Below are 15,142 nucleotides of genomic sequence, written 5' to 3'. Positions count from 1 at the left end.
ACAATGTCACATAGGATGTGATCCTAGCCCAGTAATGTTATGTCGGCTCCAGGCATGAAGTCGCATTATTGAGCTGAACACGATCACTTGCCACACCTGGCCGTCTTCATTTTCTGGGACAGCATTGATATATTGAAACATCTATACGCGGTCGCAGCGGAGCGCGTGCAGGCTCACGTGGGTCTTCTCAGAGCTGCTTAGTCAGACGATGGATTGCACTTCAGACACCCACCAGATCTTCTGCTCTCTGCAGCCAGAGCGTGACAATCGAGTTGGGCAACCATATTCTCTCCATTACTATTCTCCATTGTTTATGCTGATTTCGATAATCATCTTCTTTCGGGTCCTCCGGCCCTGGGGTTCTCTTCCACCGTTTCACTGCTCCTGTCTTCTTCCTGTAGCTTTCACTTCACCGCGTCACCCCCAGATAATGATCCCCGCGCTGTCCGACCTCGAACGATCCACTTGTCTTGCTAGCCAGGCCGATCAACTAACCGACCAAGTTCAAGGCTATTGAACCACCTCGTACGTCCACTGTGTCATTGCTACTCGGCATGCTCGGTCAACCCTCATAGCCCCCACCGTTTCAAGTCGACAACATCGCATCCGGAACCATCCCGACGACTGCTTCACAGCCTTGTCCTCGGGACGCATGCGCGATGCATAGAGGATGCCTTTGCTGTCGAGGGAGGTCTTGACCCTCCGCTTTATATTCGAATGTGATGAATATGGAGAGGAAAACGCTGCCGCATCCGAACAGTCACAAAAGCCGTCCCCTCTCCTCTGCCTACCTGTCGAGCTTCGCCTCGAAATCCTCCGGCACCTGTTATGCCTAGACTGCAATCGTAAGGCCCATACTCGCCGCCCGCCACAAAGCAGCATATCCGAGCTGTTGTATCTGAATCCGCGACGGATTCTCGAGGCTGCGCCGTTCAAGCACAAGGGAAACCAAGAGATAAATGGGAACCCCCCCATCATCAAGAGCTGCCACCTACACCCGGCGATACTCAAGACATGTAAGCAACTTTACTGGGAAGGACGGACAGTGCTGTACACAGATAACAAAGTCCTCGCGATTCAGTCAGGGATCAAAGGTCTAGGTGCGAAGTTGAAGAACTATGGTGTTCCAGTACTTGGCCCATTTCCTTCGACCAGACTGATATGCGGACCGCGGGATGGGTCTCAGCCAGCTCACTTCAGATTCAACCCTCTAATGTTGTTCACTGGTGCGAATACCAAGCCAGACGCTCCATTCTACATCAGCAGTCATCTGGACGCCGCAGATTTTATGCATGCTCTGTGGATTATGGTCAAATCTCCTTTTGCACGGGGGATGGGGCTGAACTTGACACTATCGACAGAACTTCATCCTCGTCACATTGGTCGGACAGACAGTTTCGTCAAGCTCGCTGTCTTGCCGTGGCTGCACCCGAACATCAATTCTATCAAGTTCCTCTATCCTCACAATGACAAGAATCAAGCAGACGCAGGACATCGACCATTAGGAGGACGAGAATTGCTTGCTTCCGGAACGACGTGTGATCGCAGCTCCATTCAAGACGAATTCGACAAACACTTGCTAGCAAGCCAAAAGGAGCCCAACTTGCACATATACAGGGCGATCTGTGACTATCTTGAGCGGATCTTGCTTCAAGGCGAGATTTGCGTTGATCAAGGAAACTTCATTTCTGGAGAGCTCTCCTTCGAGCGAGTGTGCTACGAAGCTTGCAGCCTTGTCCGCACCAGAACCAGCGCACTCGTTGACGTTTCGTCCAGGAGCAAAGACGGCATTAATCGTATTTGCAAGCTGATTGCTGTAAGCGCGTTCAGACTTTGCGAGCTGCGAAGTGGTTCTCTGGCTCAACTTGTTCTGAAAAGACAGCAGAAACAGCAAGTGAGGGAGAAGGGAAAGGAGAAAGCATCCCCTGACCCAGAAGTATGCGACAGATGTCGGAATGTGGAGCTTTGCCGGGACGAGGTTGGCGAGCATAGCGAAGATTCCGCCTCAACCCTGAACGACGACAGTCCGTCAATCGCGTCACGTTCTGACGTGCGAAGTAACAACCCTGAATCTAGTCCTAGAGCTGTCCTGGAAATGCCGCCTGGGCCAGCGCTCAAGGGTTTGCAAGCGGCGTCGGCTAAACCAGGTCCACCCAAAAGCCCAAACCTCCCCCGAACCACTCGATTAGAGCCGCCGTTGGCCCGAGATCTCGCTCTCACCAGCGGTCTTCTTGCTCTACGACTGCCGTGTGCGTCACCAGTGCCAGAGTGGAATATCCGTCTAGACACGATGCTTCTACGACTGTTTGCGCTTCGGAATGATTTTTCCAATGCGGTATGGTGCATCCGTCGCATTCACAATAACGGGACGGTCGTGATCAACGGCATCAAGCAGAAGAACAAGGCTGGGGATAAGAAATGGGAATCGTTCACCGAATTGATGCACGATCTGGCACAGCAGCTTAGACCAGGTGCCCCCAGAGACTGTTTCTTCGAAACAGCAGACAAGGTCGAGCAAGTGGTCGCGTTGCTCTGGGGGGAGCGATTGATTCCGAAGAAGGGGTTCAATGGTTTGATCTGGACATTCAGGTGGGCTGGGTAAACAACTAGGTCTCCACAAGACTCGTCGACTTAGGTGATATCTCGCCTAACCGAGCGATCTCTTCAGTTTCTGCCTTTTACACGCATGGCGCTGGGGTTTGTGGCATTTGCACGGGATCCAATGCGGCGAAAGCCTAACCTTTTCAACCACCAGCAATGAACGACCAATATGGATACCATTACGATGTTAACGATGGCGACGGCGTCAAGGCACAAGTTCTTTTTACTAGCAGAAATCCCATGATTGTGATCTTCGGATCTGTTGAAGCGCATAACGCTGGGATACGTACATCCATGGAAACGATAATCACGATGATCATTGCTTGAGGGCACCTCGTACCTGGGTAGGCGAATACCAACATCTTAGCTACTAGATCGTCTCATGACTCACGAAGCTGCTCTCGTCCAAGCTGAGCCCGAGGAAGACACAGGCCAGAAAATCTGCGCAACATGCAATCGAATATCCGCCAAGCGAGCGGAATTTTGAACACCTCGCTAAGCCTGAGAGCTTCCAAGTTTGTTTGGTTTGGTTCTACTTTGCTCGTCAGGGAGAGTATGCTCTACGCAACCATGCCGCCTTCATCCGGTTCTCGGATTCATGACGATAGCCGTCCTCTTGGGCTGGCTCACGAAGGAGCTCCTGAATTGATTAGGACTGTGCCGGCTAACGACATCATTACACCAGCATTCTCTTCAGAGATTACACGTCGGTTCTTGAAACAGTAGCAGGATTCTCCTCGGCCTCGAGATCTCACTCAGCGAGACGCCAGGAGAAACTGAGAAGCGATACCAGAGATGATTCCTAGCCAATACATCCTGTAAGCTGTTGGAGCACAGGTAAGAGAGCACAGACACGTTGTGCTCATTGTTGATTTGCTCTTGTCTACGAACGAGCGCCACCCAAAGGATGATTAATGTCAAGATACTAGTCACTCCTTTCGTCCTTCCTTCGTGCCTGTCACAGAATATGCCTGTCATCAGCCAGTTCACCAGAAGAGTCTATGTCGCGCAGTTCTACCAGGTGCCTGGACTACCCTTCTCAGAGCCAAGTCACTTACTGTCACTGCTCGCCGAATGGACACCAGCACAATGGAACTACTTTCACTGCTGACTGCCTATGCCATGCTCTGTCTTCACGTTGAACAAAGCGACGACGATGGGGGTTTGTCGCTGCTTTTGCTTGCACTGTCACTGCCTTATCCGCTTGGCGGCCACAACTACAGGTAGGTTATCAGGTTCGTGTTAACTTTACTGACTTGTGCTCGTACACTTATCTGCAGATGTCGGATCTCTATTGTGGTGTTTTCCCCCCTGTGGCATCACTACGATTATCCTCTCTATTATGGTGCGCATCGCAGCAAGTGGCCATGAGTGCACGCTCATGGGCATGCCTCTTGAGATGCGCCGCAAGATCCTGCAAGAACTTCTCACAATTGACGCAAACCACAAGACCCTGATTGTACCCCCAAGCACGTGTTATGCCTCTGAGAGGTACAGCGAAAACGAGTACCATGAGGCCGCTGTGAGACAACAACACACTTGCACACTCCACAGCGGTATCATGTCGACTTGCAAGCGATTCTACGAAGAAGGGCGAGAGATACTCTTCGAGGAGAACGACTTTGTCGCGATTGTGGGAAATCAAAAGCTGTTTTTTGACGCTATGGCAAAGTGGAATGTGCATACGCTCTGGGTGCCGGAAAAACTGGGCTGGGAAATGGAGCCGCAAGAGCACATCCTTCGAACTGGACCAGTACGACTTCTCCCCGAGCATCACTATCGCCTACAAACCAACCGCGGACGATCCGATGATGCGAGGAGCACCAGTGCTGATCCCTGCCCGACACCTCTCCTTAGCTGTTCTCGCCGTACTTGGGGTGCACCTGAGTCTCCCAGAGACCGGTCCCATCGAGCTTTATTTCCACACCAAGAATGGAAAGAACATAATTGGTGGCAAACAACCATTCACGGTGGAGGAGCTGCAAAAGAAGATCTTCATCTGGCTCGGCAAGTACTCAAGTGGCTTCAGATGGTGCTGGAGTCCGGAGGCGCTTGACGAGCAAGAGAAGCAGTCTCGCGCCGAAACGGAAGCGAAAGTTCTCAGGGCCTTTCAGGAGACAAAAGCCTACTGCAGCAAGCAAGCCGTTGAAGAGAGCGCCATGTACGACCACCTTAGGGGATTTGTCGTCGAGATGGACGCGTGCCTCGATGAGGACAAGCAAGCAGAAGCCGGGGGCCATCGTCGACATAGCACCGTCGAAGGCTTAAGTCGGCGTACACAGTAACATTGAAGAGCATTGCCGTGGAAGAGCATCGTCGAGGTCTTGCACTAAGCGCGTGATGATAAGGATCTCAGACAGAAGCCTAGAGCTCGAGGGTGTCCTGTGTACAAACGGGGGCTACACCAAGAAGTCGTGGAGAGGCTATCCGAGCATAGAATCGACATCCACGAGAACGTGCCCAGCAATCCTTCTCGTCCGTACTCGTACTCGTACGTACATGCTAGGGACGATCATATTCAGCGCCGCGAGGGCGTGTGGGCGTGCAGGACTGATCCACTGGCTCTCCACGGGACTCCCCTGGAATCAGGCCTCCAAAGGAAGAGTCACACAGTTCTCCGGGCATGTACGGCATGCTCGTATCGAGTCACATAAAATCATCCACGATCTCAAAGACACCACATGACATTGTAGTAGGGACAAAATCACGCGCACTCTCACGAGACAAGACCGACCAACCATCCATTTAATCTGCCGGAGGTATTGTACCCGGTAGCCGATGAGGTACAAGTACACTGTATGTACTGGGCACTACGAGTACTCCGTACTGGGGCCACCGTACCGAGTAACGGCGTCTCGTGCAGATCTACTCCGTAGTCCCTCCACGAAAGCTGGACGCCTGTTTCAGCTCAGCCGCGTCGCTAACAACAAAGACAACCAATCAACTACGTACGTACTGTGCAGTACGCCATACGGAGTACCCAGGTACCCTTTATTGTGTAAGTGTGCAGCCTGCACGACGCCGACACCGTCGACCACGAAGCTGCAATTATTGCGAATAGTAGTACCTTACAGTATACGGCGTTTGTCGAGAATACCTTATACTCCGTACGGAGTACTGGTACCAATCTGTACAAGACAGTGATTAGTTGCCACACTCTAAAGCAGGAGTAGCATATTATAGCACAGCACAGCACGCACAGAACAGCACGGGCACGGCACAGAACAGCACGGGCACGGCACAGAACAGCACGCACGGCACAGAACAGAACAACACAGCACGCACAGCACGCACAGCACGCACAGCACAGAGAACGGACGACACGACACCACTCAAAACGCACACATTGCCCTGTACGAGTACAGAGTACTGTAGACAGTGGGATAATCATTCAATCAATCAATCCCGGGGCATCATTGAGACAGCGAGCGAGCGATCGATCGAGCTTCGCCACGCGCATAAGGGCAACATCCACGTCCGCGTTGACGTTAGAGCCAGAGCCGAGTCGTCGTTGTCGACCTGGCCAAACCTTCGCTCGGTGAATTTGGGATCCAGAACTAAGAACAAGTACTCTGTACTCCGTCCAGTCGTCATTTACGCGCGCACGCACACACTACGAACGAGCTACGAATCAATCAGGCGATCAATTGTCCAGAAAATGCCAAAGGTGCAAATCCACGAACACACGACATCCTACCACGCCATCACGACCAAGTCGCCGCATGGATTCCAGTGTCTGAAGAAGCTGTTCCTCGAGTACGACAGTGGGAATCCCAGTCGGGCGGCTCTCGAGGGGCTTTTGGCGCGAGATTTTGTATGTCATCCCGCGGTTCGCAGCTCGCATTTCATATCTCATGTTTCATATCTCGTATTTCACGCCTGAATGGGACGTCCCACAGTGTGTCTTGATTACTCTGGGCTGGGTGTCATGCTACTGCTCTGCTACTGCTCTGCTACTGCTCTGCTACTGCTCTGCTACTGCTCTGCTACTGCTCTGCTACTGCTCTGCTACTGCTCTGCTACTGCTCAAGCCATGCTAATAGCCACATCATACAGACAGACAACGAAAACGAATCAGAAAGAAGTATCGGCCGCGAGGAAGCCATCGTGAACATCGTTTCTAGTCGGCAGCGATGTTCGAGACATCAGATCGATCTCAAGAGGGCCATTTGTATCGAGCATGATGCAAAAAGGCAGGAGGTGCTGTTTGAGGGGGTCAGGTTTATGTTGGTATGGCTCTTTCTTACTCACAATCTACACAGGAGCTTTGATTACAAACTCTGGTTTACAAGCTAACGGTCACGTACAGTTTTCTAGCGACAGAGACAAGGAATTGGAGTTACCTGTTGTGGAGGATAAAGGCGGGTGGATCCGAGTACCCTTCTCTGGCCGTATCGAGGTCCGCGTCAAGGAGAATAAATTCTCCATGAAGGACGCGGTAATCGAAATTGTGAGTAGACGGTGGACGATCGACAACAGTCAGTTGGTGAAGAGAGAGATCTTGGCTCGGAAGCCGGTAGAACCGGGCTCGGATACTGGTCCAGTGAGTCCCATGTCGAATGCAAGCGGGAGCTTGCAGATGAGTCAGTCAACAAGTACGCCGCAAATCGGGCTGCCGGGTGGTATGAGCGAGTTGCCAGCGGCATTGTCGGGGTTGGTTATGACTGACAGTAAGAGTCTACCGCCATACCCTCATTCGGCAGCCGGGACGTCGACCGTTTCAGGAAGCTCGATCGATGGTGGGGATAAGATTCTGAGAACTTGAGCACGCCCCCATCGACGAGAGCTGATAATCCGCAGGCTGCAAGGAGTGTGAAGCAGACCATGTCGGCATTCCTATTCCCGGTTGTCCAACGTCGTCGGGTCTTGATAGTGGCATCGCTCTGCAAAGGCGACTTTCGTTCCCATCGATGGAGGATATGCCCGCAAATGGACTACATCGGGATTGTGGCATCCAAATCGCCTCTCGGTCGCTCACGAGGTTGAAACCGTCTTCGGCAATGGCGCCGTCCTGCCTAGTCCGCCCCTCATGAATCTCTCAAACCGACTCTCCATCCTTCCAAAGAAACCTCGATAATCGCGTCCCGGCGTCTCAGGATTCCGCCAACCGTCTCTCGTCCAAACACTCCAACTACCCATCTCTCTAGCCAACAGAACATCCGTCGCTAGTCTGTCTCCCAAAATCACAATCTCTTTCGGATCTTCTGTGACGCCATGATCCTTGAAGTAAGTCAAAATATCCGGACCGCAGAACGGTTTCTTGCGCTCAGGGTGTTGGCGTAGCACGGGGATTCCTAGCTCCTTCTCGAGTAGTCTCGCTTCAGCTTCATGCTCAGTCGAGGAGGAACTGCCCGCCGTGTTGGAGACGATGAGGATGCTGTGCGGGTTGTGGGAGAATTCGTCGCTTTGTTTTAATTTCTCAAGTTTGTTTATATATGCTTGATGAAGCTTGGTTGTCTCCGGCGGGCATAGTGTATTGTCCTTGTCAAGAACCAGGGCGCGAATAGTTGGTTTCTTGCCTGTGCTGTTGAGGGAGGGAAGCCACGGGCCGATTGGCAATGGGAGTGGAAGGAGTGTAGGTATGGTTCTATGCGGGAGTAGGGAAGACGGCTCGCTCAGGGCGTAGGCTAAAGTGAGGCGCAGTGCTGGGACATTGGAAAAGAGTGGCATGTCAGAGAATGACCTGAGCAATGGACGCGTGATGCTTGTAGAATTAGACTGAAGCGAGAGTGAAATGGATCGAAGGTGACGACGTCAATATCAAACATGCGGAGATAAGATAAGATTCAATTTCAGATCACATTCATTTTCCTCCCGCAATTCGCGAGTACGAAGCAAACATTGACGAACTGACTACACAGCTGGATTCCAGATCTTCCTGACCTCAGTAGTTCTGTCACACGTATTATCACAGCCCGTCCCATTCTGAGATCGACCCGCGCAAGCCTAGCACCCGCCCACCATGGGCAAACTCACATCCACAATCGGCATACCCATCAAGCTACTCAACGAGGCACAGGTGAGGATACAACCCGTGGTAGCAGGGCGAGGCTAACCTTGCGCGCAGGGCCATGTTGTCACATTGGAACTCACATCCGGTCAAGTCTACCGGGGGAAACTTCTCGAAGGTCGGTTTTGGCCCCTCTTATGCCTCCCCTCGCGCGATGCGCTTTTTCCGAACTCAGACTGACGGTGCCCAGCGGAAGATAACATGAACGTCCAACTCAAAGACATCACCGCCACTGCCCGCGACGGCCGCGTTTCCCACCTCGACCAAGTCTACATCCGAGGCAGCCACGTGCGGTTCTTCATCGTCCCGGACATGCTTCGGAATGCGCCTATGTTCAGATCTAGGGGGATAAGAGGACGCGGTGTCGGATTAGCGAGAGGGCGGGCGACGGTCAATCGCGCACGAGCAGGAAGAAGGCAGTAAATATGAGATTGTTGTCAGAAGCTCGGAGATCTGATGTTCGAATGGAATGAAGTGACTGGGCCTTGTTTCAACGCTGGTTGTGCGCTGCGCAGTACGCGACGAGAAGAGAATGCGAAATGCAGACGAAGGAATTGCACGCAACGGGCAGGCACAGCCGCAGATCCGAGGAGACAGATGCTGGAGAGGTGCGGCTGTCATAGCACTGTGGGTGCATGTTGGGAGCAGAGAGCTCAACATGTCGAGAAAAAGCCTACATGCAGTTGAGGCTCCGCCACACGAAGATCCGATTGCATAGCTTTCCTAACGAGGATTTGCTGGTCGATCGACCGTGGAGGGCGGGTCTGTAGCCTTCTTGACGAAGCGATTTGAAAGCCTCGACCCGCGGGCCAAGGCTGAATATAAATCTGAATCCGGGTCGAGACAGCATCTTCATCCTAGCACTCTATTTAGTGTAAAGCACTGTTCGCCGTCAAGAAACTATACACCGCAAGACCTGGATAGAACAGACTAGAAAAACCCCTGCAAAGGGAGACGGGGCCCGGCCGTGACTGCCGCTGCCTTGAGACCACATCTCGAGGTTTGATCTCCTGTTCTTATGGAACAACATATGACTGTCCCAAGAAACACCGAAGCGATACACAAGCATATACAGACCACAAAACAAGCTCATCCAGAGATCATCGTCTAGGGACCGCAAACACGACCAAAGCCATGCCTTCTACGACACCCTCGCCCCAAGTAAAACCCTCGTCGCTCCGCCTGCTTATCCTCTCTCCAAGCACTGGCCCCAGCTTTTCACCGTCAACATCAGCGTCAGAGTCAGCGTCAGCGCCAGGTTCAGCGCCACACTCGATACCTACGCTACCTCTGTTTCCAGCCTTTCTCGAAGCAATCACTGGGTCCCGGCCCTCCGCCGACGTGACCACTTTTTCAGGCTACACTTCGCACCCACCATTACGGTTGACGACGAAATACTACGCCCGCGACGTGGGGATATGGTGCGACGAGTTACCTTTGCCGACGGCACGATCTAGAGGTGCGCCTCCCGCACAAATATCGCTCCCACCGAGCGATAGTAATCAGCTCGAATCGGATCCTCGGAGCAAGGACGGGAGCCAACGCCAATTCAGCCAGGGCGACAACACAAGCAAAGGCTCAGGCACAGGCACAGACACAAACACCGAGTCGATAACCCCAGAACCAACCCTCCAGGACTGGACACTTCAGATCCTCTCCCCCGCGGCACGAGAAGTCCGCGCGGTGATAGCCGGGATCGTCCTCCTCCTACCGATTTCCTCTACATCTACCTCTGCCCCTGTCACATCCGCAACGCGAGCATCAGGCTCAGCTTCACACGAATTGGATCAAGACCACGACCGGGATCCCTTCATCAAGCTCATCCAAACAGCACACACACTCCGCGAAGCCATCGAGGACGACTCCCCTGGCAGGGATATCGCTTCCCTGGTCGTGCTGCAGCAGGCTTCTGCCCCTCCTTCTTCATCATCTTTTTGTTCTTCGAGCGCGACGAGAAGGACGACTCCCGAGCGAGATGGACTCCTCGAGCAGCTCGAAGAGCGATGTCTCTCCATGGGATATCTAGGATGGGAGTTCGTAGCGTGGGACGGCCGAGAAGTCCAGCACAACGAAGCGGACCAAGGCCAAGACCAAGAACAAGCTGAGAGGAACGTATATGGAGAGAAGACAGGACTCCCGCGCGTGCTTGAAGTTCTGCAGTCGGTGGATTGGTCGGCTGAGCCGGATCACAGTGACGACCTCGACGACTTTGATTTCGATGACGAGGAAGACGACGATGACGATGATAACAAGACCTTGCCGAATATACGCGCCAAAGCGTCAGTCACCAACAGCATGTCAGGATTCGGGGGCCTGGACTTCGAACTCCAAAGGGAGATGATGGAGTTGAAGATGAGTATGCTCGGGGGAGACGACGAGGGCGAGGAAGAAGATGATGATGATAATGACAGTGGGGACGATCCTAGGGGAAAGAATCACGGTGACGACGGCGAAGAAACGCAGATCGAGCGGCTTCCAGGCCTGGTTGAGCGGGTCATCGCCATACGAGACGCGGGACAGGAGATGGGCAAAGACGAGAGAGAGAGGTTCGCAAAGAGGGAGATTGCAAGGATCATGAGCGAGATGGGATAATTAGGCGGAGATGTGGCGGTGGATCTCTAGGACGTGGCTACGGTAGAAGACAATGCCAAAGTATTGAGGTTTAGCCGGAGCGTTTCACTAGTATTCCGACATCATTTCGACCCCGACGATATCCATACAGGTACGGAGTATATACAGCCGTTGCTGCCCTCCTTCCAGTTCTGTGATAATACATGCATGCCACTGTGACTCCATCGCACTAAAAGAACAAATACCAAGCATGCAATATACAAGTAGCCCATCCACGCAAATGCTGAGAAGTAACACATATCATAGAACACATGAGGCCTCACACCTCCCACCCGTCACTGGCCCACTTCCTCGTCCAGTCGGACTTCTTCTCCGTCAACCACGGCTTATCCCCTCCAAAGGCCTTGTTGTATCCCATACTCCAACGGTCTTCCACCTCCATGAGCATGGCTTGTTGAGGTTGCGCGTGAGCTGGAATGGGGACTTTGGGTTTCGGACGACGACCTCGCGGCAAGCACGAACCTGAAGAGCCGAATCCTTTGGTGCCTGTCGTGCCGGATTTCGTTGTGGTTGCCTTTTCGCCCGCTGACGAGGATTCTTTCTCCATTTCTTTTATGATATCTCTCAACTCCTTGTCGTCGGACGTGATTTGCGCCCGGACATACGCCACATCGCTCTCCCCGTCGCCGTTCAGTATCTCCATGACACTCTTCCTCTGGGTATACTTGTACTTATCCAAGTCGATCGGCCCGTCCTTGGGCACAACGTTCGGATCCAAGTATGCCTTGTCGCCCACCTCAAGCAGTTGGCTGATATCGAGGCTCTCGCCATGAGGAATCTTCTCGGGATGACTTGGCGTCACACAGTCCATATCTACCTCCTTGCGCAGAACGTGGTCAATATCGACAGCAGAGAAAAATGCGACCGACTGGGGCAGATCTTCAATACCCATTTGCTGGCTGAACATTGCCCTGGTCCAGAGATTACTGATTTGTAATGCCATTGCCGCACGATAGCGATCTTGGTGCGCTACAAGGTATCGGATTTCGTCATGCACTGTGATAGCAAGACGAGCATCGAGGTTGAAGCGACGGATCAGGTAGTCCATGGCAATGATCAGGAGGTGCAGGTAGTCAACACCTGAAGATTGGATTGCCCAATTGATGCGAGATGTCATGAACGAGCCTTGATTGATGAACCTCCGCATCAGGGCTTCTGTAATCCCTGCTCCCAAAACAGGCGTGCGAGGACGTTCTTGCTCGGCAAATTCTTCGAGTTTGTTGAACACGAATGATTCGGTGCCGCCACGCCAGAAGGAGCCATTCCCGAGCAGCTTGCGTCGTGTGCGGGTGCCTTTCGTTTCCTTGTACAGCTTCGAGGCGATTTCGGTCGTCTGTTGCTCAGACAGGGTCGGATTAAATTGTCGGAGTAGGGTCGCGGCGAATTTCAAGCCGGCGCCATAGATGCGGCCGTAGTTGAAAACCTTGGCGTCGTTACGGGATATGCCCAGGATTTTGGCGGTTTTGGAATGGAGATCTGTGCCTGCAGCTTTTGTGCCTTCCAGCGTCATGAAGCCGATGGCGTTGCCGCCGTGGAGCCGGAATTGGGCATCTCCAACGAGAGACGCAATCCAGAGCTCTTCGCTATCGACGTCTGCCCCAACAAAACAGTAGCCAGGTGGTGCCTTGATCATTGCCTTCAGTTCGGACCCCACACGGTTGGCTTTGGCATTCGAGGCAGTCAGCCAGGTGTTCTCCACGGCGCGCCGCGTAATGGTGCCCATCGGGATGATCTGAGGCAGGATAAAACCTTGATCCGATTTACCAGCGAGCGAGGGATCCCGGTCGGCTTCCTTGACGACCAGCTGGGACGTGATTCGGTCACGGGCCGAGATCCAGTAGGAGCATGACGCATTCATCTCCAATGCTTCCTTCGCCAGGGGATACTGCGATGACAACGTGCCGGCTTCAAAATATTGCAAGTAGCCCTTGGCTAGGGGCGACGTGCACCGTGCGGATGGGCCGTCTTTGTGCGGAAGCTTGAAGTAAGTGTGCGTATGGTCGGATTTCAGCTTGATGTTCTCCTCGTTGGCCATATCGCAGCTGACGGCATTGCTGTGCTCGTACTTGTGCACCTCGCCACTTGGGACCCGGAAAGTCCAACCATGCAAATCGGACCACACTAAGGGGAATCCATCCCAGCAGAGCTTCAATAAGAGCGGCGCGATCCTCGTTCGAACAGTCAGGCTGATGGGTGATGAGTTCGAGGTAAATAAGTCCCGGTACCAATTGGGCGCACCAGGTTTCTTCTGCCGAGCGACCGGAACGGGCTCATCGCCCTTTTTCTTTGCCTTTTTGTACTTGATCTCCTGTCCTGACCAGTCCAGTTGACTCAGCCAAGGGTCGCTATGGTATATGTCTGGCTTGTCTTTGGCGCTTAGTGCCACTTCACAGAGCTGTAAAAGTCGGTCTTGGACGTCTTTTAATCTCTGTTGGTACGTGGCTTCAGCCCTTTCCAGGTACTCGTCCCAGGTCTTGTCGACAGGCAGAATGACGGACGATATGTGTCGGAGCGCACCAAAATTGACTGGGTGGGGACAGGTCTCCAGAAAGTTAGGAAAGACTTTCTGGAAGACCTTGTGCGTGATGGCGACGTCCGCAGCACAGTAGTCCAGCAGTTCCTCAATCCGTTGCATGATGCCGTCCCGGTCCAGTTCGCCAAAGTAGTCCCTCTGGCTTTTGTCAATAGTGATGCCCGTGTGGAACTTGGCCACGTCTCGTAACGAGTTGATGGAACTTCTTCCGACCCACAATTCTTCCTCTTCCTCGCTTAGCATCTTACTTTCAAGCATTCTCTGCAGCTCAATCGAGTTGTGGTCGCCCGACATTTTGTCTCGCAAATCTCGGTTCTTCTTGTGCTTCATCCAAGTCGGCCGTTGTCTCGAACACATTCCGTTGACGGCGACATGCAGGGACATCGTGTCAAGGAAGAAGTTCCGAGACTGCTTCAAATCGTATTCCTCTTTGACTCTTGCGCGATCATAGCCGACGTTGTGCCCCACGACTATCCGCGGTTTCGTGGGGTCGCCCAATGGTATAAGCTGTCGTGGGTTTTCCGTCTCGCCGAGCAGCCACGGAGATATCCAGGCATACCAAGCCGTGGAACTGGCGGCAGTGGCCATGACGGCAAATGGTGACTCTCGCCACATTGTCTCGACGTCGAATGATAGCATCGTCTCCTCAGGCGCGTCCACCTCTTCCGTAGTCATGTCTGGATGGTACTTTGTCCACCCGCTCCTGATGACCCATTTCCGAGGTCTTTGCGGAGTGTTCGCTCGGACGAAGGCGTTGGCGTAGGACAGATATGGCTCGGAAGCGTCCATGGCCAGCTTGGTAAAGTGCTCGTCCAGACTACTTCCGACGATTGGAGGCGCGTCAAGCCCGACAGCGGCGTTGTGATCCTGGTTTTTGCCCAGTAGTCCATGCCTGCGCAAATGATCTTTGGACAATTCCACCAAATCTGCGCGTGGTCGCGTGGCCCTGGATAGGAATACTTGCGGGTGGAGGTGATCGCTCAGTTGTTGCACACCAATCTCATTATATCGAGCACTGGCGACCCGCGCCAGTGACTTCCGGTCGGTGTTAGGGTTATCGGTCTCGGAGGCATAATGTCGTCGTAGTATCGCTGTGGCTCTCGCAGCAAACCGGGGGGGTAACCTGAACTTCTGGGACGTTCTGATATAGCCTCGCGCACATTGCGCCGGCGTAGGAGGCCACAACATTAATGCGACCGGCTTTTGTCACTGCGACATTGCAACAGGAGGTTGGAGCAAGTGGCAGAAGGCGAACACGTCTTGACGTCGAACACTCAGGAGTCTCTCCCAAAAGAGTGTGGTCTGATAAGGGCTTATCAGCACGTGACTTGTGCGGCGAAGCAAATGCGCCGTGCTGGCATGTTTCT

General features: G+C 53.2%; 7 protein-coding genes across 7 annotated transcripts; 5 read left to right on the top strand and 2 right to left on the bottom strand.

Annotated features, from left to right (window-relative positions):
- Window positions 1–670: 670 nt before the first annotated feature.
- G647_07970 (uncharacterized protein) lies at window positions 671–2,602 on the top strand (the record flags this gene model as incomplete). The annotated part of the gene is made up of 1 exon (XM_008732282.1): window positions 671–2,602. The coding sequence occupies one exon, from the start codon at window positions 671–673 to the stop codon at window positions 2,600–2,602; it is 1,932 nt and encodes a 643-aa protein (XP_008730504.1).
- A 1,341-nt stretch (window positions 2,603–3,943) lies between these two features.
- Window positions 3,944–4,886, top strand: G647_07969 (uncharacterized protein; the record flags this gene model as incomplete). The annotated part of the gene is made up of 2 exons (XM_008732281.1): window positions 3,944–4,294; window positions 4,356–4,886. 2 exons carry the CDS (start codon window positions 3,944–3,946, stop codon window positions 4,884–4,886), a joined length of 882 nt encoding a protein of 293 aa, XP_008730503.1.
- A 1,373-nt stretch (window positions 4,887–6,259) lies between these two features.
- Window positions 6,260–7,366, top strand: G647_07968 (uncharacterized protein; the record flags this gene model as incomplete). The annotated part of the gene is made up of 3 exons (XM_008732280.1): window positions 6,260–6,415; window positions 6,658–6,831; window positions 6,911–7,366. 3 exons carry the CDS (start codon window positions 6,260–6,262, stop codon window positions 7,364–7,366), a joined length of 786 nt encoding a protein of 261 aa, XP_008730502.1.
- Window positions 7,367–7,575: 209 nt separating this feature from the next.
- G647_07967 (HAD phosphatase, family IIIA) lies at window positions 7,576–8,271 on the bottom strand (the record flags this gene model as incomplete). The annotated part of the gene is made up of 1 exon (XM_008732279.1): window positions 7,576–8,271. One exon carries the CDS (start codon window positions 8,269–8,271, stop codon window positions 7,576–7,578), a length of 696 nt encoding a protein of 231 aa, XP_008730501.1.
- Window positions 8,272–8,563: 292 nt separating this feature from the next.
- On the top strand, window positions 8,564–9,034 carry G647_07966 (uncharacterized protein; the record flags this gene model as incomplete). Its single annotated transcript, XM_008732278.1, has 3 exons — window positions 8,564–8,620; window positions 8,669–8,729; window positions 8,802–9,034. 3 exons carry the CDS (start codon window positions 8,564–8,566, stop codon window positions 9,032–9,034), a joined length of 351 nt encoding a protein of 116 aa, XP_008730500.1.
- A 711-nt stretch (window positions 9,035–9,745) lies between these two features.
- On the top strand, window positions 9,746–11,203 carry G647_07965 (uncharacterized protein; the record flags this gene model as incomplete). Its single annotated transcript, XM_008732277.1, has 1 exon — window positions 9,746–11,203. One exon carries the CDS (start codon window positions 9,746–9,748, stop codon window positions 11,201–11,203), a length of 1,458 nt encoding a protein of 485 aa, XP_008730499.1.
- Window positions 11,204–11,501: 298 nt separating this feature from the next.
- G647_07964 (uncharacterized protein) lies at window positions 11,502–14,963 on the bottom strand (the record flags this gene model as incomplete). The annotated part of the gene is made up of 1 exon (XM_008732276.1): window positions 11,502–14,963. One exon carries the CDS (start codon window positions 14,961–14,963, stop codon window positions 11,502–11,504), a length of 3,462 nt encoding a protein of 1,153 aa, XP_008730498.1.
- Between the last annotated feature and the right edge of the window lie 179 nt (window positions 14,964–15,142).

Source organism: Cladophialophora carrionii (genome assembly GCF_000365165.1).
Source record: "Cladophialophora carrionii CBS 160.54 unplaced genomic scaffold supercont1.6, whole genome shotgun sequence".
Lineage (NCBI taxonomy): Eukaryota > Fungi > Ascomycota > Eurotiomycetes > Chaetothyriales > Herpotrichiellaceae > Cladophialophora > Cladophialophora carrionii.
The sequence above is the reverse complement of the archived record's forward strand: the minus strand, read 5'-3'. Positions and strand labels throughout refer to the sequence as shown.